The sequence below is a fragment of the Protopterus annectens genome, chromosome 8.part0 (assembly GCF_019279795.1).
Source record: "Protopterus annectens isolate FY-2018-M chromosome 8.part0, PAN1.0, whole genome shotgun sequence".
Classification (NCBI taxonomy): domain Eukaryota; kingdom Metazoa; phylum Chordata; order Ceratodontiformes; family Protopteridae; genus Protopterus; species Protopterus annectens.
In genome coordinates this window covers 235230572-235246248 of record NC_056741.1, presented here as the reverse complement: position 1 = coordinate 235246248, position 15677 = coordinate 235230572, and the positions used below count along the sequence as shown (strand labels likewise).

Below are 15677 nucleotides of genomic sequence, written 5' to 3'. Positions count from 1 at the left end.
CTTTTTAAAGTAAACAAAAAACTGCACCAGTTAGTTTACTTCTGTCTGCTACTGGTGGTGGTAAGGGAAGACTTTATTAAGGGTATGAATGGCCTGGTTATGGGGAACAGGGTTTTAGAAAACAAGGATGAATACTATCTGCATGCATGGATACAGCCCAAAACAGGCAAGTGTAGGTTCTGACAAATATGCCTGGACAGTACAATAAGATCAGAGCCATAGATACCTCGTCTGCATCTAGCACCCAGTACCAATGCCTACTATGGCACACCTCAATTCTAATTTAAGGAGGAGAAAAAAAAAGTCTTCTGGTTGAAAAACTGCAGCAAACTGATTATTATAAATGGATGGATGTGGGTGGCCCAGTGGTTAGCGTTGTCGCCTCACAGCAAGAGGTCCTCGGGTTTGATTCCTGGCTGGGGTGCCTTCTGTGCAGGGTCTGCATGTCCTTCCTGTGTTTGTGTGGGTTTCCTCTGTGTGCTCCAGTTTCCTCCCACATTCCAAAGACATGCATCTGGAGCATTTCTCCCTGCATGTATGCTGAAAATGGGTTCTGCCCCAGTCAGACTTTCTCAGTAAACAAATGTTAAATAAAAATAAAATAAATACTAATAATACCACAAGCAAAAGCTTTGCTTCAGACCCTACCACAAAAACAGTACTTCCATACCAGCATTCAGAAATGGAGGTATGAAAATGAATTCATAACCAACCAATTGTCATTTTCCAATCAATCACACCCCTTATCTTGCTCCCAGGATTGATGCACCCTTTGTCCATCCCCAGCTGCACTTATGAACAAGACAGATTGTTTGACTCACTGTACCTACAAATTACTGACAAAGTATACTGTGTAGTAGCTGTGGGTCATGACAGATTATTCTGAAAATGTTATTCTATTTCATTTGGTTAGAGGACTATATTTTATTTATTTATTTGGCATTTCTTAACCTGGTTTGTCTGATTAGGTATGAGATCGCCCCCCTTTCAATAAAGAACTATGGAGAAAAGCTCCACATGACAAATAACAATAGACAATACAGGCTTTGCATAGGTATCTTCTACATTTCCCATACATTTCCATTTTTTATTTGAATTTATCTTCCATATTTTGTACACATTTTCATTTTGTTTTTGGTCTTCATGTGCCACCAACTAGCTAGTGTATCCATACTATCTCCCAGCAAGAAAAGGAACATGAATCCTTCACTGTGCATAAATGAATGCATTGCAACATTGAAAAAACTGTAGCATGCTAAAATCTGAGACTGGAAAGCACCCATTTCATTTTCTACAGAAGACAAGAAATGGATTTGCTCTAAGAGTGAAATAATGTCAGATTTTTACTAGAAGCTGTATTCTACAATCTACCAAGCTAAAACACAGCACATTTCCCCTGAAGGCTGTAACAGAACAATGGGATCTGACAAAACACCTTCATCTTAAAGTTCTGATTAGTTTTAAGACCAAAAGTGATATTAGCTGCTACCAGTCTCTCTTTAATGGGTCTTGATGGCAGCTGCCACAGTTACACCTTTACCATTCCACCAATAGAAGTTTCATAACAGACTGCATATAAGATGAATCATAACAGCAGCAACTTGCAAGAGAAAAGCAGAGGACTGCATCAGCTAAAGCATGTGTGTATGTCATTGGACTATAGTACTACTGAGATGGAAGCTTAGAAAAGCAATTTAAATCCATAAATAAACTTTCAGCTTAGGGGATATTTCTCAAGTTGATGGGTCTGTGGGTGGTTCTGGAGGTTAAGCTGTATACCCGATGCCTCTTAAGAAATGTGGAAGACTTGGAGTGCCTTAAATTGCTGGAGTATGCGCAGTCCCTCAACTCTTACTGGCAAAACTGGAGTTCAAGGAAAATCAGAGAACAAGCCATCCTGGGTTAAAGTCTAACTACAGAGCTATATTTGTTGAATTCAACAAGCTTACCTAGAATATCCGACAGGCCCCCCTTCCCTTTAGCTAACACATGAATGGGTAAGCACTGCTCACACTTTGGAACTTGCCTCCAAAGGTGGTTATCAAATGAGTACCTCTTCAGTCACTTTCAGAAAAATGAAGAGTCCTAAATCAGCAATAGGATGAAAGTCATTTTACAGTAGGTTTAGCTGGTGGATGTGTGAATGAACTTGTGCCTGGCTATGTCCCTCAGCTTCTCCCCCCTGTCCTGCTCCTGCTTGTGATCATGTGAGGAACTCTTCTGCTGATCCATGCACTGGTTACTGCTGTCTGCTGCCATCTGAGCAGCAAGATGGGCTGCAAAGCTTCTCACTGCTTCTTCTATAAATATCCACATTAACAAAACAAAACAAAACAAAACAAAAAAAAAAGCATCTGTATTCCTCCCATAGCCACACTGGTGGGCTCCCAGCTGGTATGCTACTGAACAGCAGCACACTTAGGAGATTGTAGTATCTTTTGCATAAAACATAACAACTTACTTGACATACAATGGAATCAAGATTTGAAAGTACAAGTACGGGTAGCAAAAATGATCTGGGAAAGGTGGAGGTCTAAGCACATGTCAGCAGTTGATACTTGTGTTCCAGGCAGAGCACAGGAGCTATATAATGGAGCAGTTGTGTAGCAAGTTAGGGTCTACAGAAGTGAAGATACTACCTGGTACCCAATGCAAAGCATCCCTTGAAATAAGATACAGAATTTTATTATAATACACATGTAAGTACATTTGACCATATTTGTAAAAGAAATGGATGGATTTCTTATTTTATAAACACCACCTCAACACCAGACAAGTATATGCTCCCATGAAAGGCACAACCATCAGGATCTTATTCTCACCACCTTTCAGTAGTCATACCTGTCTGCTCAGTTCCTGCACCTCTTGCTTGTCCTCCACTTGCATACTCTCAATTTCTTTCAAGGTAACCTGTAGCTCCTCATTTTTCATCTGGCTCGATGTTTGTGCATCTTGTGCCACAAGCAACTTTTGTTCCCTTTCCTCAATGTCCAGTTTCAGGCTGTAAAAGAAAATGACAATCTCAAGCACACCATAAGAGTAATAAGAAACATCTGACGTGATCTCTCAACCAGCTGGAAACAGTACTGTCACACTATTCCTCCATTTCTCTGCCCTTCCCAGTAAAGATACTGAAAATCAGAGGTATTTCGCAAAGCCAGTGTCACCACAGACAGCACATTGACAGCATGGTGTGCGGAGAGTTTATATATGTTTGAGCTAGAAATAATGTAAAGAGAAAAGCAGGATATTCAGTTCTACTTCCTCTAAAGCCACTTCTGATTATGGGCCAGCTATCAGCTTACAATTTCAAGTAACCTAGTTTTACTTTATTTCAGAATGCTTCACTGAACTCAAGAGTTATAGGACGTGAATGGAAGAGGAACACAACCACTCCTCACATTAACAAGATGCATTCAACATCACTGTATAGCAGTACAGGTTAGATAGAACCTTGTTCACAATGGACCAGCCTCTTACAAATAAATTACTAAAGGCAATGCAGTAAATTGTTTAGCTTCATTGAATCAGCTGGCACTTTCTCAGCATACCAGAAAAAGCAGCATACTGATTATTAAACATTTCTTTTGATGGCATGTGCTAATCCAATCTTTCTAGGCTGAAGATATTCTTTCAGCTGCTCCCGTTAGGGGTCACCACAGCAGATCAACTGTTTCCATTTCTTCCTGTCCTCTGCATCTTGCTCTGTCATACCAACCACCTGCATGTCCTCTCCCACCACATCCATAAACCTTATCTTAGGCCTTCCTCTTTTCCTGTTACCTGGCAGCTTCATCCTTAGCATCTTTTCCCCAATATACTCTGCATCCCTCCTCAGCACATGTCCAAACCAACGTAATCTTGCCTCTCTGGCTTTGTCTCCAAACTGGGCTGACCCTCTAATAACCTGGGCTGACCTTATTCCATTCTAATCCTGTCCACCCTCGTCACACCCAGTGCAAATCTTAACATCTTCAACTCTGCTGTCCAAGCTCTGACTCCTGCCTTTTTGTCAGTGCCACTGTCTCCAACCCATATAACATAGCTGGTCTCACTACCCTCTTGTAGAACTTCCCTTTCACTGTTACTGGTACTCGTCTGCCACAAATCATTCCTGAGACTCTTCTCCACCCACTCCATCCTGCCTGTACTCTCTTTTTCACCTCTCTTCCACATTCACCATTACTCTGAACTGTTGATCCCAAGTATTTAAACTCATCCACCTTCGCCACCTCTACTCCCTACATCTTCACCATTCTTCTATCCTCCCTCTCATTCACACACATATATTCTTTCTTAGTCCTGCTGACCTTCATTCCTCTTCTCTCTCTACAGCATATCTCCACCTCTCCAGCGTCTCCTCCACCTGTTCCCTACTCTCACTACAGATCACAATGTCATCTGCAAACATCATAGTCCACAGTGACTCCTGTCTGATCTCGTCTGTCAACCTGTCCATCACCATTTCACATAAGAAAGGGCTCAGAGCTGATCCTTGATGTAATCCCACCTCCAACTTAAACGCATCCGTCACACCCACTGCAGATCTCACCGCTGTCACACTACCCTCGTACATATCTCGTACCACTCTTAAATACTTCTCTGACACTCCCGACTTCCTCATACAATACCACAACTCCTCTCTAGACACCTTGTCATATGCTTTCTCTAAGTCCACAAAGACACAATGCAACAACTCCTGACCTTCTCTGTACTTCTCCATCAACACTCTCAGAGCAAACATTGCATCTGTAGTGCTCTTTCCTGGCATGAAACCATACTGCTGATTACTAATCATCACCTCCCTTCTTAACCTAGCTTCCACTACTCTTTCCCATAACTTCAGCTATTATAAAGAAATATCCTGGATGTTTGCTTATGCGTAGAGAGAGAGAGAGAGAGAGAGAGAGACAAGCTGGCAGAATCTCTCTCTCTCAAGATACACTTATGTAAAATTACACACACAATGCAAATGTTTGCTCTTTCTCTTCCAAAAGAAGAACTGATCTATTCATACATTTTAAGTCGTCTTTCATTTACAAATCGGTATAACTACAAAGCATCCACTTTACTAGATGTTCATACACAAAGGGGATATCTGTGGCAAATGGAACCGATACAGACAAATTATACTTCCTAAACAGTGATTACAGAGTATTTATCGATTACAAAATAGACATTCAGTTCATAAAACACACTAATAGCTAAATGCGTACGTTTAGGAATGGAAAGTCACACACACACACACACACACTGAAGTGCACAACCACCACTGTGCAAACTAACTGTTTCAAAGCAACACATTATCAGTATATTAAAGGTAAGCAAAAATACAGTAAGCCACTATTGGGTAAAGCTCTTACTGTATCAGTAGAACTATGAGGGACCCCCCTTCATTAGTCCTAGGACTGGCTTAACCCTAATCATCAATCACAACCTAGCAAATGTTCTCAGAATATACTGCTGAAGTTATCCCTCATTTTAACAGTAAACTGCAGGAATCCCCAATATAGAACACAGAGCATACCTACCATGTCCAGGACACCATCCAGGTGTGTTGCAAGAGACAGGGCAATGACACCTAGAGGGGTCACCATCTGGAATTGAATTAAGTGGCTGTGCAGAGGACACTGTGGTCCAGAACAGGACAAAAAAGTTATCCCCTTTGGACCAAGAATATGAAGTAGTACCCCCCTACAGACAGACAGACAAACACACACACACACACACAATTTTACCAAAATGAGGAACATCAACAGCCACTTGTAACAACAGTCTGGTAAAATCTCAAGAGCTCCCCCTAAGGCAGCACTGTCCTTTGATGCAGGCCATTCCATGGCAGGGCCCATAATCTTCAACTTATAATGATATCTAAAACCCACTGTCTACTGAAAAGGTTCTCCAAGACAGAAGAAACTCCCCCACACACACACACACAATTTTACCAAAATGAGGAACATCAACAGCCACTTGTAACAACAGTCTGGTAAAATCTCAAGAGCTCCCCCTAAGGCAGCACTGTCCTTTGATGCAGGCCATTCCATGGCAGGGCCCATAATCTTCAACTTATAATGATATCTAAAACCCACTGTCTACTGAAAAGGTTCTCCAAGACAGAAGAAACTCAGAAACTCCCACCCCCACACACACACACACACACGCAGGCAGCTGCAGACCACAATCAAAACTGCTACAGTTGGGCAGAGGAATCATATTTTTGCAAGACATAAAAAAGGACAGGTGGAGGGAGGACCATTTGATGCTGGGAAAGTGAAAATGATTCTCCCTCTTTTGGGGCTAGTTAGATCTACAAGAATTAAAAATAAAAGAGGTGCTCTGGGATTATAAAGGTTCTCCATTGTGGTAATACCCTGCTTTCTCTTTAGGAGATCACCCACTTGACCTTAGAAGGCCTAACCAAATAGCACTTCCCCCTTAAAATGGGCATCCAGGATGATACTCCTGATCTCTTCTCTGAGGGAATGACACTCTCAGCTACATTCAACTATGTGATCTTGTACAGTTACATGCCTGAGCCTGGTTACAGCATATGCACAGTCAACATGACAGTCCACCTTAAACCCTGATTCAGACAGGTCTAATAAGTGTTCCTAAGAAAAAAGTACTAAAAGAATGTTTTTTAAAAAGCTTAGCTAAATTTGGCCTCTAAGCTCCACTGTGACAGAGATCCACTTAAAAAAGAAGTTATGTACTCACCAGAATGTTCTATCTGAGTAGTTCTACTTCATTTGTCTTCAACCTGTGGGTACCGGATCCATATCGGATCCGAGCCGGCAAATTTACTAGCATCTGCTCTGAGCTCCAGCTCCTCCCCTTACCCATAATACACATCCACTACCTTCCAACCCCCAAATCGAGTTTGCTGACGCTTATCCTGAGAACCCAACCTGAAGAATATTTCATGAACTAAAACTGCAGCCAGCAGGCTGTTCCTAAGATAAGGTCAGGGGGAAGGAGGAAGGGATGGTTGAAGACAAACAAACTAGAACTACTCAGATAGAATGTTATGGTTAGTACATAACTTCTTTATCTGAAGTAGTTTACTTCATTTCGTCATCAACCTGTGGGACTAAGTCCACAGCTACTAAATTCCTGGGTGGCCCTCATGGAAGGATGTCCCGGAGCACGGCGGAACCAAAGGATGCTCTCCTTCTAGAAGTCAAATCCAATTTGTAGTGAGAAATAAAAGTATGAGATGAGAACCACGTAGCTGCAGAACAAATGTCGTCCAATGAAACTCTAGAAAAAAAGGCCGCAGAAGTAGCCATTGACCTAGTGGAATGAGCTTTCACCTGACCTGGAGGAGACAAACCTTTATTCTTATAGACCTGAAGGATGCCCAAGGAAATCCACCTAGCAATAGTGACCTTGGAGATAGGTTTACCCAAAAAGGGTTTGGAGAAGGACACAAACGATTAGATTTACGAAAGTCTTTAGTTCTGTGTAAATAAAATCATAACTGCCTATGGACATCCAACAAGTGGAGTCTGTATTCCATTTTTTAGCAAAATATGGGAAGAAAATAGGTAAGCTAATGGTCTGATTGATGTCAACTTGTAATGCAAACTTGGGAAGAAAGGACGGACTGGTCCGAAGGGAAACCCTATCTTTATGGAAAATCATATATGGAACTTTAATGGACAAAGCTTGCAGATCTGAAACCCTTTTAGCAGAGGTGATAGTGACTAGAAATGCCATCTTCCAAGACAAAAACGTATGATCTGTGGTTGCAGCAGGTTCAAATGGAGGAGTGACCAAAGCTTGAAGAACCATAGTAAGGTCCCATGGAGGAACAGGATCCTAGACTGGGGGGGGGGTGTAACAGGAAAGTATCTTTAATAAAGGCTTTACACAGCCTGGAAGAGGCCAGAGAGGAAGAATTCTCACCCACGTGAAAATGAGAGATGGCAGCTAATTGAACTCTGATTGTAGAAGAGCTTTCTCCTTGTTGAAAAATATTGGCTAGAAAGTCGAGAATGTCAGGAATAGGAGCCGTGAAAGGATCTAAATTCCTTTGGGAAGCCCAAAAAGTGAAACGTTTCCATTTACTGCGGTAAATCTTCCTGGTGAAAGACTTATGAGCTGTCACCAGAATAGATCTGACTGAAGAGGATAATCCAGGAGTCCTAACGATCAGGGGAACTTAAGCAGCCAAGCCGTGAGCTTCAAACTGTTCAGGTTCAGATGCGGGACATTCAAGAGGAGTGAAATAAGATCCTGAATGGGATCCAAGATCCAAGGCAGAGCCAGAAGATGAGACCAAAGGAAGGGAAACCATACCTGGTGAGGCCAATATGGGGCAATGAGGATCACTTTGCTCCCCAGTCAACAAGCTTTCTGTAGAAACCTCGGAATAAGAGGTACTGGAGGATAAGCATACAGTAGACCGGGAGGCCAGGCATGGACCACAGCATCTCTGGGGGACTCCCCTGGCTAGGGGGTTCAAAGTGAAGAACTCACTGCACTTTGTGTTGGAAGGAGATGTGAAGAGATTGCAACAAGGCTGACCCCAATCCAGAAAGATCTGCTCCACTACTGAATGATTCAGAGACCACTCATAAGGCATAAGAATAGTCCAACTTAAGCTGTCCGCTAGAATGCTGGACCATCCCGGAATGTGTGTTGCTTTGAGAAAGCGACCGGTGGAGATCGCCCATTCCCACACTCTCATGGCCTCGCGACAAAGGGGGTAAGATCTGATTCCTCCCTGTTCGTTAACAAACCAGAGCACTGACATGTCTGACTGAATTGCAATGGTTCCCAGAGGAAGAAAGGCATGAAGGGCCTACAATGCCAAAAGGACTGCCCCATCTCCAGAATGTTTATATGCAAACTGGTCTTGACAGGGGGACCACAGGCCTTGGACTGTGCAGCCCAAACAATGCCCCCCCCACCCAAGTTGGGAGGCATCCATGGTCACTGTGGCTTGGACAGGGGCTGGAACAAAAGGTCGTCCCTCTAAGATTTCAGGAGAGTACATCCACCACAGAAGGGACAACCTGCAGACTCGAGTGAGGTGTATTGGATATGATAATAGAAGATCCAACAGGAACCATTGCACCGCTAGTGTCCACTGCAGTACTCGCACGTGTAGCCGGGCACACGGAAGAAGTGTTATGGTCACTGCCATGGAACCTCAGGCCCTCAGCACGGATTCTGCCAAGGGAAGATGAGAATGGTAGATCAGGGAAACCTGCATCCTCAAGTTTCGCACTCTCTCCGTGGTCAGGAAGATTTTGCACTGTAGTCTATTACCTGGACAGGATTTAGAAGTGATTTGGATACATTGATTGTAATCCCCAACTGAAGAGCAAGGTTTAAGAAATAATCCCTGGTTTGAGAAAGTAGACGCCTGATGGGAGCAGTGAGGAGCCCATCATCCAGATACGGATAGACCTGAATCCCCTGAAGCCTCAGGTGAGCCGCTACTACCGCCATCACTTTGGTGAACACCCTGCAGGCTGTGGTGAGACCAAAGGGTAGGGCTCAAAATTGGTAATGATGGACTCCTAGCCAGAAGTGGAGGAACCTCCTGGAGCTTCTGTGCATCTTTATATGATAGTAGGCATCCTGGAGGTCTAACGAGCACATCCAGTCTCTCAATTGCAGGTACGGCATGATGGACTGTAATGTGACCATCCGGAATTTTTCTTTGGAAACCAACAGGTTCAGGGTAGATAGGTCCAGAATGGGCCTTAAGTCCCCCGTCTTCTTTGGCACCAAAAAGAACCTGGAGTAGATGCCCGATCCGGACTGATCTGGGGGGATGAGTTTGATGGCTCGTTTCTCTAGCAACTTGGAGATTTCCAGTGCTGCTGACTCCCTTTGTGTGGGAAGTACGTCCCGGAGGTGTTTGGGTGGATTGGGAGGAACCACAAAGGGGATAGAGTATTCTCTAGATATGGTCTGAAGCACCCAGCGGTCTGATGTTACGGACTCCCATGCCGCCATGTGCAATGACAATCAACCCCCGACTTCCTCCAGAGTACAGCAGTCAGGCAACCCCTCAGGGGTGCTGTCTGGGCCTATCCGAGAACAGCTCTCGAGACCCAAAATTCTTCAGACCCCCTCTGCCTCTGGGCCGGCGTCCATCCTGTCCCCCTCTGCCTCTGGGGGAAAAAGAGCCCCGAGTGTCCCATGAATACTGTGATTTCCGGAACCACATCTTTTGCCCTCTCTGATTCCAGGAAAAGGATCTTTGAGGGTTCGAAAAGCAGATTCCAATGGCAGACAGCATCTTCCCATCTTTCTCACTTTGGACCAAAGTCTCTTTGACGGTCTTACCAAAAAGAGTAGAGCCATCATACGATGGCAAAGGACTTCTTGAAAGTTTCCAAAAACTGGTATTGTCTGAGCCACGAGTTGCACCTCATGGACACGCTGGACCCAGCCACCCTAGCCGCTCCCTCAGTAGCATGACAAATGAGTCACATGGACATACTGGAGATTGCTTTTAAAGTGGCCATCCTTGTGGAGAACGTGTCTGTCCTCCTGCGACATGGACTTAGGGAGAGACTCAGCCAGTTCCTTGACCAGGTCGCACTGTAGTCTCATAACGTGGGCCAGGTAAGTTCAGCTCCCTGATGGAAAAAGTCGCTGATGCATAAACCCACTTCACTAAGCGGTCCATCATCTGAGACTCTCGGTCGGGGGGGATGAACTGAAGGACTCTCCTGGGCTAGTTCCTTTTTAGTGGCTACTGCTACCATCACAGCATCTCTAGGGGAGCCCCTTGTTCCACCCTGGTCTATCTAAGGGTGGACTCAAGATCTTATCTGGATGTTTTGGGATTGGTTCCACGGTGTCCGGCTCCTTCCAGGTCCAGCAGGGGATCTGTGGGAGGGGACACCCAGGAAGTAGATGGGTCCATGCCGAAAGCCTCCAGGAACACGGATTTGTCAGAAGAAGGTTTGGGGGCAGACCAACCTCCCCTCTGGCACAGGATTTCCATAATGTCTCCAAAGGAGACATCCTCGGGAGGAGATCTGGGGGAACCTTCCCCATCATCCAAATCCGTGTCCCCGGTGAGGGACTCAGGGGAGTCTAAGTATCTCCTCTTACAAGTATGCTTGTGAGACATCTCCAGTGGGGCTCTCCCGGGGGAACACACAAGCCATTTGTTCCTCTGGGGGGACCATCTGGGGGTCAAGCATGGGTTGTCCCTCTGGTAAAATTATGGGATTCGTAGACACAGCCGAGGGAGTCAGGGCGGAGTCCGCGGAAACAATCAAGGGTCTTGATCCAGTGGAGAGAACCCTTTCTCCCACGTCGAACACCAAGGGAGAACAAGTCTCCTGATGCACCATTAAGGAAGGTGCGCTCCCAGATCCGACGTGAGAGTCGGAGCTGGGCCCGAAGTGGACAGAGCTCTGAGGGGGGGAACTTGGTCCGACAAAGTCAGAGCTGATGGAAAAAGTTCCGCTCCCTCAGATCTGACACCCAGGCTCCGGCTTCGAGAGTCACTCAGATCCAAACTGGTCGGATCTGACATGCTCCAGCAGCGCCGACCCCCTGACTAAGGCCATCTTCAGATCAGAGTACTCCGAAACCGGTGGATGGATCAGAGAAGGAGACATTGGTGTGAAAAAAGGAAGCAAGCTTCCCCCTCCAGAGGGAGAGTGAGAGGGGGCTGGCAAGACCCCCATCTGGATCTGAGTACAAATGAACCTCCTCATCATTTTATCCATGTCAACTTCCGATAAAGCTATGCGTGGATCTCGACAACGCCACAGACTCCGACCTGGCAGGTCAAGGACCAAGGTCCTAGATGAAGGATGTATCTCCTCTGGCACCAGGGAAAATCTTGGAGATCGGAGCCTGACTTTTGGCGGGAGAAGGAAGGCCTGGAGACCTCTTGCGTTTCTCATCTTTGTGTTTGTCTGTTTTATGCTCACTCTCCTTTTCTCTGCTCCTTCTGTGCTCCACCTTCACAGGCTTGGAAACAGGAGGTTGAGTCCCAGCCTGGTAGGGAGGAGAAGCAAGGGCCAGAGAGGAAGGAGAGGTGGCCATAGCATGACCAAAGCAGTGGACGAGGCAGCCACCTCAGAAGTGGGTAAAAGGCCTTTTAGGGCCAACTCAGCCTTCCTGTGCTTAACAGCGCATGGGTTAAAACATTCAGTACTCAAATGGGCAACACCCAACCACATTACACAAAGAGTGTGGCCATCTGCTGGAGACAATTTGTGGCCACACTCAGTGCACCTTTTGAAGACAGGCTTGGGGTCAGCCAAGTCTCTACAGAAGAAAATATTACACAAAAAGAGAAGGAAAAGGAGAAAAAATACCTATTTCCTACTCAGACCCACGCACAACACACACACTCATGACGCACAGAACACTGAGGGGGGGAGGGGAAGCAATACACTCTAAAAAACTAACACTGAAACTACAGGAAAATTTCTAATACACAACACACCAGCGAGGGGAGGAGGAAAGGGAACCTACACTAAACACCTAACACTCAAAAAAATTTAAGAAAAGCTGCTTATTAAGCAAACAACCCACTCACTAACTTGGAGCTCAGGAGATCACGATGCTTCAGGCAAGCTGCGGCAAACGAGATCTGGGGGTTGGAAGGTAGTGGAGGTGTATTATGGGTAAGGGGAGGAGCTTGGAGCAGATGCTATTGAAGACCAAATAGATCATGTCTTTAAAGCTTTGGACTTTCAACTTGTGGTATGTTTGTAAAATATTCAGAAAGGCAAGGCTCCAGGATTTACAGTGAGACACCATCCAGTTAGGCAGAGGCTTATTAAAAAAATACATCTTCGTAGGGAACCACACACTAAGTTCAAAGTGCTTCAGCTACCTGGACAGCCTCCATAACAAAATCCATGGATGGATCACCCAAAGCTTGATCAACCATCCTTGCCCTCAAATAATCATTTATATATTTTGAGTGAAAGAGAGTATCGCCTGAGGACAGTCCACATTGGACCTTGTGAGCCTGAAGCTTTTATCAAGTACTGGGTCACCAGGAGGTAAAACGGGGTTAAGTACTCAGTGTCCTTTGCTGTCTCAAAGAAAATGACTTTTGAATCATCGTGCTCTCATAAGTATGACATGGAGAGTTTCACCTATCACTTCGGAACATATACAAGGTCTTACAATATGAAAACATGCAAAAAGGTGTGAAGGGGCTGGCTGGTCAATATGGAATCAGCACATGAGAACATGACAATTTCAGGTAGTGTGCAAGAGACAGAAGTATGCATTGGGCTAAGTTCTGGCATCAGGCCATACTCCATAAGGGCATGCTCCTACACCTGCAGGGAAAGCTTTTGGACAAATTCTTGCTTGATGATGGTTTGTGAGCAGTGATACAAGATGATGTGGCCTCCTTCACACCTGCACCAACAGACTATGATAAACATGGAAGACAAAACTGTAAAGGAAAGGCCTTGATCATTAGTACCACTGACCTGTGGTCAGCAGTCTCAAGGGCCATATCCCAAGTTCTGGCCAGTCACCAAAACCCCATCCTATCAACTTGGACTGGTAAGCACTATAACCTAGTATGCAGCCCCCCCCCCCCCCAGTGTGGAAGCTGGGGGAAAAAGTCCCCCTGCCCAATGTAGAAGCTGGGGCACACTTGACCGAGGTCATCTGTTGGGGTCTATTTCTAATTAGGAAGATTGTAATACTAATTTAAATCCCATGGTGGAGCTGGATATTTAAAAGTTGGCATCAGAAGAAGGTTACCCCTTATAAAGGCCTTACAAAGTTTTGAGCAAGCTAGGGTAGAACTGTAAATTCCTATATGAAAATTTGAAATGGCGGTTAGTTGTACTTTAACAGTTGATGAATTAGCCCCTTCATTAAAGACTGAAGTCAGGAAATCAAAAACATTATATACTGGTGCTGAAAAAGGATCAATGCCTTTTTGTTGCGCCCCAAAAACAAATCTTTTCCATTTACTTCTGTAAACCTTTCTAGTGGAAGCTTTATGGGAAGATAAAAGTATATGACAGACAGCAGAGGAGAGTCAAGGTTGCTTAGCTATCAATGAAAGTGGAGAAACCATGCGGTCAGCTTTAGAAATGAAATGTCTGAATGAATTATGTCTGTCGGGTGAGACAAGAGGTCTGGAATTCGATCCAGAATCTATGGAGGGTGAACTAGATGAGGACAGAGAAAGGGGAACCAAATCTGATGAGGCCAATAAGGGGCAATGAGGATAACTTTGCTCTTTAATTGAGATGCTTTCTGGAGAAATTTGGGGATTAAGGGGGTTGGGGGATATGCACAGAAGAGACTGGTGGCCAACTGTGGAGAATGTCCATCAGTGATTCTTCCGGCAGGGGGATCAGGGCAAAGAACCTGCTGCACTTATTGTTGAGGGGACATGTAAAGAGGTTGCAGCAAGGTTGGCCCCACTGGTGGAAAATCTTTTCTGCAAATCTCATGCTGAGAGGCCAGTCTTGAGGTAACAAAAATGGACCTGCTCGACTTATCTGCCATCACAATGGATTTCCCCTAAATGTGCATATCTATCAGAAATTGATTGGATGAGATCTGGTCCCTCCTTGTTTGTTGATGTACCATACCACTGACATATTATCTATCTGAATAGCAACAGTACTGGAAGGAAGTTTTGAAAGACCTGCAATGCTAGAACTGCTCTCATTTCCAGGACACTGATATGAGTGTTGGCTTCTTCATGGGACCATATGCCTTAGACTGTCTTTCCCAAGAACTCCCCCCAACCCTATCTGGGAAGAATCCATGGTCACTATGGTTTTGGGCTGGGGGAGAATAAACGGATGGACTTGTAATATCTGATCTGAATGCATCCACCACAATAGTTACTTTCAGCATGCCCAAGTTATTCTGATTTGGGTGGACATGGGTTGGTGCAGAATAGACCACTGAGTTGCCTGGGTCCACTGAACAATTCTCATATATATTTCTAATGGAGCCAGATCTATTGCAGGTGACATTGACCCCAAGGCTTGTAGAATCAATTGAGCTGATAGAAAATAATTCTGAATTATCTTTTTTGACTTGAACTCGAATAATATGAACTCTTGGTAAAGGAAGGGAGGCTTTTACTGATACTGTACGGAACAATGAACTCTAGTGTCTGAGTTTGTTCTAGCTGAGATTTGTTGTGATTGATGGTAATCCTTAGATAAGAGCAAATTCAGAGTGCATAGTCTCGAGCTTTTATTAGAAGATGCCTGGTCGTAGAGGTTATGAGTCAGTTATCCAAATACGGAAACACCCAGAATCCCTGCAGTTTCAAGTGAGCTACTACTATTGCCATGTATTTAGTGAATAACCTGGGGGCTGTAGTGAGGCCAAAGGGCAGTACTCTGAACTGGTAATTACTGACTCCCAGCCGGAAGCATAGATACTTTCCGGACAGCCTCTTCATTTTATTTGATAGTATGATTCTGGAAGATCTACTGAGTGCATCCATTAGTCCTTGTGCACGAAAAGCAAAGTGGACTGAAATGACCATCTCGAACTTTGTATTCTGAATCAATTTTTTTTTTTATTTTATTTTTTTTTATTATTTAACATTTGTTGACCGGGAATGTCCGACTAGGTTCCACAGAGCCTGTTTTCAGCGGAGGCCCGGGGAGAAATGCTCCAGATGCATGTCTTTGGAATGTGGGAGGAAACCCATGCAAACACAGGGAGAACATGCAAAC

At 44.7% G+C, this 15677-nt stretch overlaps 1 protein-coding gene across 1 annotated transcript in view; it reads right to left on the bottom strand.

The window, feature by feature from the left end:
* The window catches only part of LOC122808203 (hyaluronan mediated motility receptor-like), a 240742-nt gene that overhangs the window by 224296 nt on the left and 769 nt on the right, over positions 1-15677 (bottom strand). Inside the window, exon 2 of the mRNA XM_044079172.1 lies at positions 2842-3001. Within this exon, the coding sequence (XP_043935107.1) occupies positions 2842-3001 (160 nt within the window). The remainder of the gene's footprint in view (positions 1-2841; positions 3002-15677) is intronic.